This window comes from Manis javanica, chromosome 6 (genome assembly GCF_040802235.1).
Source record: "Manis javanica isolate MJ-LG chromosome 6, MJ_LKY, whole genome shotgun sequence".
Classification (NCBI taxonomy): domain Eukaryota; kingdom Metazoa; phylum Chordata; class Mammalia; order Pholidota; family Manidae; genus Manis; species Manis javanica.
In genome coordinates, this window is record NC_133161.1 from 100976747 (window position 1) to 100992847 (window position 16101).

At 36.5% G+C, this 16101-nt stretch overlaps 1 protein-coding gene across 2 annotated transcripts in view; it reads right to left on the bottom strand.

The window, feature by feature from the left end:
• Positions 1-9268: 9268 nt before the first annotated feature.
• The window catches only part of ZPBP (zona pellucida binding protein), a 142394-nt gene continuing 135561 nt past the window's right edge, over positions 9269-16101 (bottom strand). The window contains exon 8 of one of the 2 annotated variants that reach the window (XM_036992927.2): positions 9269-9586. In XM_036992927.2, coding sequence (XP_036848822.1) covers positions 9492-9586 — 95 coding nt within the window. In that variant the 3' untranslated portion in view covers positions 9269-9491. The remainder of the gene's footprint in view (positions 9587-16101) is intronic. The other variant, XM_073239123.1, reaches the window with a different exon arrangement.

The following is a 16101-nucleotide window of genomic DNA, read 5'->3' on the forward strand; positions in this document are numbered from 1 at the left end:
CATTCCTCCCTTGGTAAATAATACGTCTAAAATTAGCAGAGTCCAAAAGTGCAGAGAGGAGACAAATGTTTGCCAGTGGATATATGGGTAATAGTGAGAAGCCAACACCTATCTCCCAACACACACAACATTCTGAAACTCATAATTCTTAACTATGGATGTGATAACACTATCTGTCAGTGTGACATAGGCAGGGACAGTTCTAGAGACTTCCATTATGTCCTTCTTATAATAATCACTTTACCTCCATAGGAACAAATAAAATCAATGAGGGGAAGGTAGCCAGTTGCTGCCAGTTGGTGATTCAGAACATAAATCATACCCATGAAGACTTTATCCTAGTTCAACTAAGCTAGGTTACTCAGCAAGCACCATGAGAGACTTCAACACCAATCCACTTCTATGATATGGATGCTTGGAGGTAATGGAAACATGGTAAGACCAGTGAATTACATGAGCCATACTTTATTTACCAGTGTGTGTTCCCTGATCATCAGCAATGCTGTAAAGAGTATAATACCAGTGATAAAAGCATTTAGTAAATCCTCACATGGTGGTTTTGGAAGAATTGCTGTAGGCAGGGCAGGCAAATCTATGTCCTGTTTCAGTGTGAACAAAGTGCAGCTCCCCTTTCAAGAAGAACTTGGTCCAGTGCAATCAACTGGCTCTCCAGATGGATGGCTGTTCTCTGGTAAACTTTGCCATGCTGGGGGCTCATTGTTGGACTCCACTGTTGGAAGTCTAGGAATTCAGAAGTGGCTGAAGCCAGATTATACGTTGGTGACCAGCCAACCCGCCATCTTTGTCACTATGGCCACTTGATTAATGAGCCCATTGTCAAGGAAGAGAGAAGCTAGCTAACCACTGTCCATAAAACAGGTCATCTTGTCTACTGGATTATTGAGGCTCTCCTGTGCTGAGTTATGTTTAGTGTGCATCCCACCAGGCTCTGTGCCATTTGGAGAGAGTCACATACATTCCCTAACACCTTATCATCAAATATCAAATCTTATTCATTTCAAATGTCTGATCAGTGAGCTAAACTATTGATGTATTGCTTAAAAGTCTATGCAGACCCGTACTTCCAGTCAACATTTATCCTTAGCAAAGTGCAGAAGCAGGTTCATGGCTCCGTCCCACCTAGTGAGACTCTACTTCAGGACCACTTCTGTGGGTGTTGCTGCAGTTGTCCACTTTTGGATGCTGTCAATGTATTGTGCACAATCTCCTATACATCAGGCTTACATATTTTCTCCCCCAGTGACTTTGTCATAGAGAACGCCCCCCCTATGAGACCATAAGTGCAGGATGAGGTGAGGAGGCAGGAGTATAAGCCATGAGAGTCTGAGCCACTTGCTCACGTGACTCACTCATGCCTTCAGGACCTAACTGAGCTTAGTACTCCACTCCTGCTGGCTGGAGAGCTACTGTGCCCACCCACCAAAACCCCAGACTGCTGGCAGCTCAGATCACACGGTAGCTTGGCAGCCAGCTATAGAATTTACCACCAATCAAGAAACTGTTTTCTCCATAGGAGGATAGTTATCTGAAGATACTTTCACCAGCATCCTGAAGTTTCACACCCTGATTCATCACACCTCTAGGAACCTGCCCCAGGTTCTATGCAATACCTTTATATGCTCTGACACTCCCATGTGCTTGTACTGACTGGTTCACATCGCCCAAGTGGGGGGCAGCTTGCCAATGGCCTGCGATGGTTGCAGAGCCATCTTTTTCTCTGAGCCTTATTCAAAACTGGTGGCCTTTCAAGTTACTTGGTAAGTAAGCAGGAGCAATACACTCAGTTGAAATGAATGCTGATTCCAAAACCAAGAGAACTCCCCTCTTAGGCACTGTGCCTCTTTTGGTGTAAGAAGCCAGCTAAAGAGATTTGCCCATAAGCATGGAAAGAAATCAACATGCAAGCCCCAGATCACATCTAGAAATGTCACCAGGTAGCAGACCTTAATTTTATGGGGCTTATTGCTAACCCTCTGACATGCATATGTCCTACAAGAAGAATTTGGTCATTCCTGTTTACCAGGTGCAGTCCAGCATGGTGCTGTTAGTGTAGTGGGTCAGCATAGTGTACCACAAAATGGAAAGATCATCAAATTACCTGCAGATAAGATTATGACAGAGGCTAGAATACAACACAGCCCTGCAATAGGATAGCAAGAATGTATTTCTGGCCAGCCAGCTGAAAACAAATTGCTGCGGGTGGCCTTTACTTGAAAGTATAGAGAAGACAGTATTTACTGTATCCACAGCTGCATATCACATACTAGGGACTATTTTAACTTATTCTAGTAAATAAATAACATCTATAAAAGAGGCTACAACTGGACTTCCACCTGATTGAGTTGGGTTGTTATTCTCTAAGAATCATCTGTCTTCTGCATAGGCCAAATAAATTAAGTGTATAATGAATGTGGGAGAAATCACTATCCCTTCATCCTTCCAGTATTTGAAAATGGTATTAATCTCTGCCATTCCTTCAAGGAATGCAATATTGCCTTTGGTTTATTATTTTAGTAAGTAGGGACAGATCTAGGTGCCTTGCTTATAAGCATATAACATAGGCAATAAGTCTATAGTTCCTGGAACCAAAGAGAGCAGCTTTTTCCAGTTGCTATTCCAATTGTGCATGCTAGAACTCACAGATTAGCCATACAGTGGGTCAGGGGGGCCATCCAGTCCACTCTGAGATGGATCTGATCTAAACTCCTTTATTAGTCCTTACCCTGACCAAGGGACATTTTGAGTTCCCAAGAGTAGCATTAGTTGAAAACCAAAGTCGTAATCTCCAAAATATTTGATATTTTTCACTCCCTATTATGCAGCTACCCTAGCAAATGGCTGTGGGTCCCTTTGGGAAAGGCTAGAAATGTACACAGCATTAACCTTTGGCAATACAGTGGATCCTTCCTCAACATGGCCAACATGGGCTGCCTCTGCCCCACTCTGTCCAGGGTATGAACACCTCTGGGTCTGTGAACCAATTCAGTTCTAGAAATCAGCTAAGAAGTCATGACTCTCAATTGTTATGGCTTAAGTCAGGCTTCTTTGAAATAGGCCTAGCACTTTAATAAACAAACCTAAATTCTAGTCCAGTGATGGACTCAATTGCCATCCATACTGTTCAGTCTTAGGGACACCATGAGCAATGTGCCCATGCCAAAGACCTCTGTGGGTCACATCATTCTGATTACTACTTCAGCCCTGATGCCCACCTGCTTTTGGCCTCCTCTTGGCACCACTCCTAGATGCCATTATCCCCGTCTCATTAGATGCGTGTAGTTCATTTCAATGACAGCATCTCAACTGGACCACAAAGAATTGCCATTATGTAGCTGTTGCGAATGCCAACACCCTTCACCAAGAACTCCTCCAATCCGGATGAAAGGAGTGTCCTGGAGCAGGAAAATCTCTGGCTCTAGTCTCCTAACAAGAGGTGTTACGCCATGTAAGGTAATCATGCAAATGACAGTCATACCTTTGAATTTTCTGTTGTCTAAACTCAAGTCATAGGTACTACCCACACTCAAGGGGAATTATATAGAATGTAACTCACTTTCAGGGGGACACATAGGGTGCATCTGACATAGCATATGTAAATTCCAGATATCTTCTGATATAAACTGGCTAGCTATCAAAATTCTTTTGATAGGTATGGTGGGTAACAGTTGATACCGAAACACCCTAGGAACTGCCAGGAGTAAAGTTTATGTGTAGCTTCAGAAGCAACGAAAAATGATGCCAATGGTTTTGGGGGGAGAGACTATTTTAGGAGAGACCATTCTTCTTTCTCAGGGTAGAAAGGGCTATTTCCATTTGGAGAATGTTGGATTTATGTGCCAAGCTGCAGTGAGATCTTTTATATGTCCTCATCTCAATTTTGAGGGTCCTGCTCTCTTTCTCAATCAATGCCTTACTGCTAACATGAGAAACATCATTAGGTTGTGAGTTCAAGTTTCTGATTAGAATTTAAGGTTATCTTAATTCTTGCATGGCTGTAGGAAAAAAGAGCTACTTTCATGCAGTCATAGAGGCTTTCTGGTTCTTTAAAGTCCTGAACCCATCGTTTTCTTTCATCAGATACAATTACAAGCAACAGAGTCACCTCAGTCCTTACAATTCATTGTCTTCATTAAAATTATATAGAAGTTATTGAGTAAAATAATTATTCATAAAAATTATTTTGCCTGCTGCTTGGACACCAAAGCCTTATCTTCTGTAGGCTCTGGGCCCTGGGTGATGATAGGTGTTAATTTAAATGATGTTCTGCCACTGAAAGCCACGAATTACCACTGGCAATAGAGTCTGTCATCTTCACATACAAAAGGAACAGATTTGTAGAAACTGAGACCTCTGGGGAGGCCCATGCTCTGCACGTCGAGTAGCAGGCGGCATGCCTGAGGTCACTGTGGGTCTGCAGAGCCAGTACTCCTGGGGATGAGAAGGATGCAGAGCAGTGAGGACAAGCTGGGACCCTCGAGGCTCGTTTGCATCTTTTTTCAACACATTTGACCACAACGACACAACTCGACACAGCCAACCCGACCCAAGAGAACTGTGCTCTCCTGGATACCCCAATCGGAGCAGGGACAGCCTGTCAGTGTCCTGGGCCTGACTTCTGACACAGAGTGAACTCAAACTATAGCGTGGCTTTGAGAAAATGGAATATAACGGATAAGGAAGATAACCGCAGAGGTTAGAACCAGGATCAAACAATTTGTATCAGTTTGATAGCAGAAAAATCTCACTATATTTTGTCCACCTCGATGGGTGATTGGGATGTGTTTCTCTTTCCTCCTTTTTCTGAATGGCTGTTTTAGTTTCTTCCTTCTCACTCCTTTTATTTGGGGTAGGTTGGAAGCAGATAAACTGTTTAGACCACAGAGACCCTGGACCTCACCTAAACTACTCATAACCTGTGATTCTGAGCCTTGCCCTGGATGCAGTAACTAGACTTCGAGCTGCAATACATGGGTGAGGGAATGAGATTAGATATATAACTTATTAACAGGAAGGGTATGTATTAATGTAGACTAGATAAAAGGATGGTCTGTGTAAAATAAAAACACTGGACTATACAACATCCATTTCAGTCCATATCCCTTTTCACCCTTTTTTCTCTATTAATGAAAATTAAAAATGAATATATCAAGTTTCTACTCCCATATAGTATCAGGTGGCCTCGTGACATTTCATTCAATATAATGTTAAGTGTTGTAGAGGTTTTCTATTTTTATCTTTTTCTGAATGGAAGGTAAATTCAATGCCTGGAAGCATAACAGCCACCTGTAATCAACAGGACAAAAGCCTGCGTTCTGGAGGGTGGAACAGGAAAAAGCAGTGGTGAGGTAAGCGTGGACTTTAGAGAAAAGAGGCTGCTGAGGATGGTCTCTCTGTGACTTGCAGCAGAAACAAATCATATGGACACATCCTCACACTTACTGGCTGTGTAAACTTGAGGAAGTCATACAGCTATTGTGACTCATTTTTCTCATATATGAAACGAGGGCAATAATAAATCAGTTGGGAAACTAAATTTGTGAAGCCATGGGAAGGATTCCAAACAAACCTTCCACATATAAGTACTCAGTAAACAGCTGTCATCTGCTTTATCATGTGAGGAAAGTACTCACCAGTACTCAAAAAAAAAAAAAAAGAAAATATGGAAAACTGTTTCCATCTATCAAAATAAATAATAATTTGAAAAATGGTGTCAGTGACAGTGCAGTGATACATGCATTCTAATGTGTCACTGGTGGGACTATAAATTGGTACAATTCTTTAAGAAAATGGCAAATGGCAGAGGATTAAAAATTCTGAGGACTAGAATTCCCCAGTAATTCTACTTCTGGGAATTAGCATAGACAAGCCTTAAAAATATCATAGAATATTAAGAAAGAAGATGTTAACTGTACTGATGCACAAGACTGAAAATTTGGAAGCAATGGAAATGTCCAGAAATTAGAAATGCTTAACCATATTATAGTAATTTTGCTTAAATATATCAAATGTTATAGTCATTAAAATTGTGTTAATGAGGTGAATAAAACAGTTTGGAAAAACATGCCATAATATTAAGGGAAATATTGGTTGCATAATGGTTATCTATAGCATGAATGAAAAATTCATGCAAAAATAAGAAGTTTACCAAAATGTTCACATTGCTGATATTGGGATATAACACTGTTTCTTTCCCCTTACTTCACAAGTCCTCCATTTAAAAAATGTCCTGTAATGAATACTCCATCACTTGGGATGCTGCAAGCAACACAACTCGGAAGTCCAGGGCAGGCTGCATTCAGATTCAACAGGGCAGTGTCAGCAGAGTGCTGAGCCTCCAGGTAGTCTGACGTCTACGCTCTGTGTATCACGTGGGCTTCTTCCTCAGGCTGGTTCATCACATGGTTTCAGCAAAAGCAGTTGCCAGAAAATAGCACATGCTGACTGGCTGAGGGATGGCTCTCCGCAGTAAACAAATGCTGTTAGGAAGAGGGGACAAATGAGCTGACACCAGACAGGTGGACAATAATGTTTCTCCAAATTGCTACTATTTCAGTTTTTCAAACTAACTATTGCTTCCAAGATTTTGAAAGTTAAATTCAATTTATTGTAGAAAATTTGGAAAACAGAGGGTATCAAAAAACCTCACATATGATCCTACTACATTAGACAATTTTGTTAACATTTTGGTTCATTTTTTAAAAATTGTTAACAGTACTCTAAAACATTCCATCATAACTTACTATGGCATAATTTACTCAACCATTTCACTCTTTAGGTCATTTATGTTAATTCCATTTTTGTTATATATAATGTGGAGATTAATACTTCATATTTCATATTTCACCTGATGTCATATTTCACCTGATCTCAGATTTATTTTCTTAGGAGTTGCCTTTAAGTGAGATTACTAGACCTAACTTGTTAAGGCTCTTTTACATATTGTCAAATGAATGCATACTCCACATTTATAATGAGAAAAAATTTCTAATTAATAAACTACAAAATGGGAATATTTGCCCTAACTTCACAAGTCAATGTAAACAACAGATCATGGAATTAAAAAAAAGTTTTGTTAAAAGTAAAACATTATATAAATATATTTATATACAAACAAAAATAATAAACGCTTGAAACTGCCTTATTAAAGTTTTTAATTTTTTTCATACATACTGTCATCACTTTAAACAATTTTCAACATTCCATGACCTATCTGTTAATAAAAGCAACTTTTATCTTAACTATTAAAGTATTTATTCTCACAGAAGCTTAATAATCTATTAATTCAAAAGTTTATTAAACACATAACTACAAGGACTAAGAAACTATGAATACCCTAGTTAATGAATGTGGAAGACAAACACACAACTCAAATGTGATAAGTGATAAAATAGAGCAAAGAACATTTCACTATGGGAACCCAGAAAAAGAAGTAATGAATACTTCCTTTTCTTCTCCTATTTTGTCCTCTGCTTTAATTTCTACAAATTGTTCCGCTTTGCCTGACTTTTACAATCTTATCTTATTCAACCCTCACAAATGTATGTGGTTTTATTTCCGTTCTACTTTCATTAACTAGAACTCCACTTTAATCTTGCCTGTTGTTTGTCTATTCTTCGCCAGATCACTTCTCTTTTCTTGGTCAGATTCTGATCTCCAGTGTCTCTCACCAGTACTAAAACTCGGCCTCTGCTTTCTCAGCCTGTCTAGCTAATAAGCTGACACTGTTCCTGCCTCAGAAAAATGTTTGATAAGTTAATTCCTCAGCATTTTTAAGTAATAGGAAAAGACTAATACAAACTTAGGGAGTACAAAGGAAAGAACCTGCATTTTAATTCATCGTATTATACAATTAAGGAATTTGGAAAACTTTAGGAGATTGCACTGTTTGTGGAGATGGAGACTTGGCAGGTCTTTTATTAGTCACAGAAAATGTGCTAGAAGAACATAACTCACTCAAACAGTATCATGGAAAATATGTTGTTTGCTAGAGAAAAGAAGGCTCTTGGAAACCTCCAAAATCACATGAAAACGATTACATGATAATTAGGAAAGTCCAAATGGATTTTTAGGAAAACATCACCGGGACTAACAAAGAAACATAACTTCTCTTTCCTTTGTATTTGTGTGAGAATTACAAGGTCGTATCTGTCCATAGGGAGAACAAATGGGAGAATGATTTATTAACCAGCCAATTTTAAAAAGCCTAATAGGTCCTTGATGTAAGTAAACTTTATCCTGTTAATGTGTTGCACAGTTGTGTTTAGATCCAACCTGTGCGTAAACTTGCCATTTACCAGAGTTTATTGTCTTAAGAAAGAAAATATGAAGAGAAAAACAGGGAATGTCCAAGAAACAGTATGAAGTGATATAAATAAAACAGTAATAGATGTGAAACTCCTAATTTTGCAAGTTACTCGTGTATTTTTCCTGGTTCTTAAACCTTAACATTTTTGGTAATTTGTCATATTCAAATACAGCGTCCCAGGGTGAGAGAAAGTAAGCTCTGTGGTGGGGGCAGTGGTGACTGTGACATAATGCTTTAAGAGTGAAAGAAATGAAATAAGAGTTATGATAATTGATTGATTCTTTTCTCTACAGGTGTTGTCAGGGAAAAAAATTGCTTCGTTTTTCTTTTTTTTTACATGTTGTGAAAGTTCAAATATGAACTTAAGCACATACGATTACTCCATCCTAAAATGTCAAAAAAGGTAAAAGACTTTAAACTGAAATGTTTAGGATGGCTATATTGAGCTATATTAAAAACCATGGTGTTACTGGGAGTAGATCTTACTAAATAAAATGGCTAAAAATTGCAATAGTAAGACTCACAGTCTTTTAAAAAAGTTACTTCGAACCATGAAAGATCAAACTAGAAGGAATGAAATCCCATAAAATTAAATCAAAGGAAAGAAACAAGCTGAAATTAAAATGACTGTGGAAGAATACAGTTCCTGAGATTGGTCAACATATAAAACAGAATGGGGTATTTGGTAAAACTTCTGAAATTCCTTTTGGGCTAAGTTGATAGAGCATATTTGAAACCATTTTTAAAAAGCAGTGACCTAACATTTATCCAGATATCTGTTTTGCATTTCTACAGGCTTTTTTCTGTGCTCAGTTTAGTAATACAATTTTCTAAAACTCAGGTTCCCTGTACAAAAGAATAACTAGTCGTTATTTGTATCACAGCTTAATTTTCACCCCATAGGAATAAAGATTTCTTCCCTCCCTGTAAAAAAAAGCAGTGATCTAAAATATTTTCAAGTCATATGTGTAGGTCTGGCATTATGAATAAAGATTACTGGATGTTCCATTCATAAAGCATTTGGACAAACAGTGTTTCAATTAAAATGATGACACCATTGTTTTGTAAAATCTTTAATTTTGGCATAATAGTGGTTTGTTATACATTAATATTTCAAAATATACTTTTGTGTTTAATAAACCACCAAAGAACTCAAAATAATGGTCTATAAGCATGTTTTTGCTCCAAACACCAGGCTGCTATTGCATTGAAGACAGTGAATTCCATCACGGGGGTTGTATGATCCAGGGCTGCAGATTACTGTGAATAAAAGATAAGTTAATGAGTAACTTGTTTCCTCAAATGCCACATAATCTAACTTTACATGGGGGATACATTTTCAAAGAAAATTTAGTTCTAAAGTTTTTGTTTTGCTTTTAATTGTGGTATAATACCACAAGTAATAGTAGTAAAATAGATAAGAAAAAAATCTACCATCTTAACTAACATCCTTAAGTGTACAGTTCAGTAGTGTTAAGTATTCATGTTATTGTACAACTAATCTGTAGAACTTTTTCATCTGGGAAAAATTAGTTCTTTATCTCCCTATTGCCACCTCCCCTAGCCCCTGGCAGCCACCATTCTACTTGTTTCTAGGAGTTTGACTGCTCTAAATACCTCATACAAGTGAAAATTTTTAAGTTTTCACTCTGATCTTGGCTTAGACCAAGACTATGACCTCGAATAGTTTTACTGATCAAGTAATGAGTTGAGAAGGCTGATTGGGACATCCCAAAAGTTACAGCAGAAGCCACAAGAGGTCAAGACCATAGGTGGAAATAAACATGACTATCAGATGGCCCACAATAACCATGCTTCAGATGTACAGGGAGTACCAAATACGGGAGGGAAGTGTATCGTATTTCTAATAATCTCCTGCTTTCAAATATTTCTGTCACTTGTTAAATGTGTAATTTTGGAAAAATGACATAGCCTAACAACTCAGTTTGAGCATCACTAACATGGATAATATCATCATGAATATGTTACCACAGCCACTTCTGCATGGCAGGGAGTAAAGAAGGGTAGAGACACCAAAGCCAAATACATTCGCTGTCATGCATTAACTTCGGGGCTCTGGGTAGTCAATTCTCTTAGCTCTAGTTTCCTCATTTGTAAAATAGGCACAAGAAACACCAAGTCCATACTCTTATGTGAGAACTGAAGTCACATGACTTGGATGAAAAGGCACCCGGGCACCCCAGGCAATTACTAAGTGCCTAACCCTGTGTGCTGCAGGACCAGGGTAGGGGCAGGGAGGTCAGATGACACCACTGGATCCTCTGATTGGACGGGAGTCTTTGATTATCCTGTTCCTCCTGTTTCTACTACGAACGTAGTCAGCAAAATTCAGAGATGTTGATAACACATCTAATACATTGTTGTTATGGGCTACTGAAGATTCTTTTTCTAGCACCATGATTCAATAATACATGTCAATATTTGGATGTGGGCCACATTAAATGGTGTAATTTCCTACTGTTCTTTATTAAAATATGTATTTCCAAACTGGGAAATACATTAACTATTATGCAGAGACAGTATTTTCCATTTTAGGTTTCACAGAGTTTTTCAAGTTTAATAGACATTTTATTGGGGGAATAATGTTTCAGATGAAAAAAATATTGGTTAAACATAGTTAAATAGATTTGCTTCAATAATAACAAGAGTGTTTAAAGTGGCAATGTATGTGGTAAAATCTTAATGGTGTAAAATAATGTTTCTCAAAGGTATGTGCTTTACTCTCAAAACACATATTAATGTTTCTTGAAGCACAAATATGGGAATTCTGAGCAAAGATTTATTTAAAGTCTAAAATCATTACACATGGAGAAGAGAAATCTTCATGCAGTCTTTACCCATACTTTACACCAAATGTCACAAACAGAACTGATACTAGCATAAAATCATCTAAATCCAAGTTAAATAAATATGATCCTTTAATAAATATGCTTAGAATTAACAAACCTTCCCAACACAGTATGTGTAATACCATAGAATCCTTATTTATAACACTCTTTCCTAGAATATATCCTAAAGTATTTTGTTCTCTTTTAAGTGGAATTGAGGGAAAATGTTCAAATGTTATTTAAAGTACAACATTAGTGAAGTTATCTTCCAGGTTTGGGTCTCACTGAGTCTTCCAGGTACAGTTATGAGAATAGCTTGATTAAATCTCCATTATATCAATGAGAGAGAGAAGCATTAGCGACTGGTCAGCACTGACATACCAAAAACTGATGAGCAAGCACAGGGAAAAAAATCTTCATGAATTTTATTTAGAGAGGGAATAATTTCTTAAAAAAATAGGTGACTAACCACAATCAAAAACATTTGATACATTTATTATTAAAATTAAGAATAAAAAAATTGCAAAGTAACAATAGTGAAGCAACAAAACTGGGAAACAGCTGCAGTTATATAACAAACAGATAACTATTCAAAATATATAAACAATTCATACAAATCAATGAGAAAAGGAAAACTAATGTTAAAAAGGCACAAAAGAGAAAATATAAATGTCCAACTAATGTCATTTTTATTAAGCTACAAAAAATTTCAAACATAGGAACAATTTGGGAAATACACTGAGAATTTTATCAGTAAGATGGTGAACTTCCAAGCTCCAGGCTCTCTGCTCTCCCCTGGAAACATCAGATAAACAACTAGAGACTGGCTAAGATAACTTCATAGGAGCTCAGGAAATCAAAGATGAACACTTATATGAATGCCCAATCAAGAAAAAGTCATGTTCTTCATGGTAGGGATTTGTGGCAATTTTACTCATCCTTGCCCCACCGCTCTGTAATACGGAGCCATGTGCTTTGTCAGGGAGCAGCAGTCCATTGCTTGGTTCCATCCCACGAAGCAGCGGGAGCAGAGCACACTGAACCGGCCCTTGCTGATGGCCACTTGAGGGATTGGCCTCTGCTTGCAGATTTTAGAGCCAGTCAAATGTCAGGCTAGGGGAAGCCATGGGCACATTTCTGAAAACCACACAGTGATTACAGACCCACAGACACCTGAGCAAAGAGATTAGTGATTGGGGAATATGATAGAACATATAAGAACAACAGAAGAAGTAGTATGAGACTCTTAGGGAAATTAAGACTTATAAGAACACCCAAGTATACAGAGGAATCAGAAAAAAGCACAAACATAGGACCAAAAATATGGAAAAAGTGATCAATAGAGAGACTAGTAATTCCTGTAATGATCAATAATCATTAATAATGAATAGTAATCATTAGAGAAATATGAATCAAAATAACAATGATATATCACTTCATACCCATTAGGATGGACATTATAAAAATAGAAAGAAAATGCAAGTGTTGGCAAAAATGTGAAGAAACTGGAAAACTTGTGCACTGTTCACGGGAATGTAAAATGGTGCAACTGCTATGGAAAATAGTATGGACACTCTTCAAAATATTAAAAATAGAGTTCCCACATGATCCAGCAATCACACTTCTGGATATATAGTGAAAAGATTGAAAGCAGGATGTCAAAGGGACATCTGCACACCCACATTCTTTACAGCATTATTCACCATAGCCAAGAAGTGTAATCAATCCCAAGTGTCCACTGATGGATGAATGGATAAAGAAAATGTGAGATATATATATGTGTGTGTGTGTGTGTGTGTGTGTGTGTGTGTGTGTGTGTGTGTGTGTATACACACACACAGACAATATTATTCAGCCTAAAAAAAGAAGGAAATCTTGTCACATACAATATGGACAAACCTTGAGAATATTATGCTAAGTGAAATAAGCCATCAAAAAAAGACAAATAGTGCATGATTCCACTTACAGATGTATCCAGAATAATCAAACTCCTAGAAACAGAAAGAACTGTGGTTGCCAGGGGCTAAGGGAGGGGGAAATGGGAAATTACTGAATATATATACAACTTCAGTTTATGAAAAAGTTATAGGTATCTGTTTCACAGCAATGTAAATAAAGTTAAGACTATTGAACTGCATATTTGATTTTATGTTATGCGCTTTTTACTAAAATTTTTTTAAAAAACAACAAAACATAAGAAAACAAAAACCTCCCAACAAATAAAAGGTCAGGATGTCTTCATAGATTAATTTTACCAAATATTTTAAAAAGCATTAATCTCAATCCTTCTCAAACTCCTGTGAATCACTGAAGAGAAAACTTCTAGACTTAATCTATGAGGTCAGAATTGCCCTATTACCAAAATCACACAAAGATTGTATAGGAAAACAAATAATGGATCAATATCCCTTATGAATATTAATGGAAAAATTTTCAATGGAATACAAAACCAAATTTAACAGCGTATTAAAAGGATCATACAACATGACCACTTAGGATTTCTTCCTAGAATGCAAGGATGGTTCAATATATGAAAATCAATGTAATATACCATATTAACTGAATGGGGGAAAAGTCCCGCATGATCATCTCAATTGAGGCAAAGCATTTGACACATTCAACATCATGTTATGACAAAAGCTACCTTCAGCAAATTTCAATTGTACAGAGAAGTATAATCAACTATAGCTACCATGTTACACATTAGATTCTCAGACTTTCATCTCATAGATGAAAGTTTGTACCCTAGGAAAGTAGAACTTAAATATACTCATCAAAAAGTAAATAAAAGAGAGAAAGTTTAAATATATGAGATGGATGTGTTAATTATACAAGAGGAATCCTTTCCTAACATATATGTACATCAAATCATCATGATATACACTTTAAATCTTACAATTTTGTCCACTATCTCAATAAAGCTGAAAACGTATGATAGGAACATAAGTGAAAGAGCACAAGGAAAAGTAACCAAGTGAAAAGGAGTTTTGGAGTGAGTTAAATTTGGTCCCAAATTCTCATTTTTCAATTATCTTTATGAACACATCAATTATCCTAGGATTGCTGTGATTCAAATTCCTTGATTACAGTATTAGTATAATCCCTATGTCAAAAAGATATTTGATGCTTAGGAAAACATTGGCCAAACTTTTAGCAAGTCTTCAGTTATTATTTAAAGAATCACTGAAATGTATAGTTCTGTGAGGTAAGCAGAGCCTATTGTTGTTGTCTGAAATGTAGTCAGCACTCAGTGTAATAGGGAGAGAACCAAATTCTGTGTTCTCTTCATTCTTGAGCACTTATAACAAAACTGTATCATCCATCTGACCTTTACTACATTTAGTCGTTGGAGCTATATTTTCATATGTATTATAATTATATCCAATTAGATTATACATTCCTTGAAAGACAAAATTGTGTTTTTAATAATTCCCTCTTATATCACTTAGAACCATGTTTGGCAGTGGATAATATAATAAATACATATTTAATGTTAAAAAAACCTAGGAATAGAATGAATTTTCCTCAACCTGATAAAGGACCTTCATGAAAACCCACCCAACATGATATCAATGGTAAAATCCCAAGATTTTCCTTTAAAATCAGCAACAAAATAACTACTATCTCTGTTTCTATTTAACACAGTTTTGGATATCTTCCAGAGAGCAACTAAACAAGACAAAGAAAGTGAATTCAAATTGGAAAATAAAAGTAATGTGTCTCTGTCCACATATGGTATAATCTTATATGTAGAAAACTCTAAAGATTTCTCAAAAATGCCTACTTGACCTACAAATTCAGCAGTTACAGTATATAAAATCAATATACAAAAATCAATTGTGAACAATCCAAAAAGGATTTTAAGAAAACAGTTCTATTTATATAATATCAACAAAAACACACTACTTAGGAATAGGCTTAACCAAGGAGGTAAAATACCTGTATATCAAAAACTACCAAAAAATGCTGAAAGAAATCAAGGAAGACACAAGTACGTGGAAAGACATCCCACATTCACAGGTTGGAACACTGAATAATGTTTAGACATAAGTACTACTGCAAACTATCCATAGATTCTATGAAATTTCTATTAAAATCCCAGTGACACTGTTTTCAGAAATAGAAAAATCCATCCTAAATTCACTGAAATCTCAAGGGACCAGAGTAGCCAAAACAATTCTGAAAAAGAACAAAGTTGGAAATCTCATACTTTCTAATTTAAATACTACAAAGCTACTGAGATCAAAGTGGTATGGTACTGGCATGAAGACAAAGGGTACAGACAAAAGGAATAGAAAGAAAACGCAGAAATAAACTGTCCAATGATTTTTAACAAGGGTACCAAGATCATTCAATGAGGAAAGGACAGTCTTTGCAACAAATGGTGCTCGGAAAACTGGATATCCACATACAAATGAATGATGGACACTTATTTAACTCCAATTGTCAAAACAAACTCAAAGTTGATCAAAGACCTAAACATAAGAGCTAAAACTGTAAAACTCTTGGAAGAAAACATAGGGAAAAAGCATCATGACATTAGCTTTTGCAATTTTTTAAATATGATACTAAAAGCATAAAAACAAAAGACAGATAAATTGAACTACAACAAAATTTATAACTTTTGTGAATTAAAGAATACCAGCAGCATAGTGAAAAGGTGAACTGTGGGAGAAAATATTTGCAAACCATGCATCTGATAAGGGGGTTAATATCCAAAACATATAACTTCTGTAACTCCATAACAACCAAATTAAAAATCCAATTAAAAAATGGGTAAAGGCTTTCAGTAGCCATTTCTTCAAAGTAGATATAAAAATAATAGGTGCATGAAAAGATGCTCATTACTAACCATTAGGAAAATGAAAATCAAAACCACAATGAGATATCAATTCATGTACATTAGGATAGCAAGTATAAAAAAAT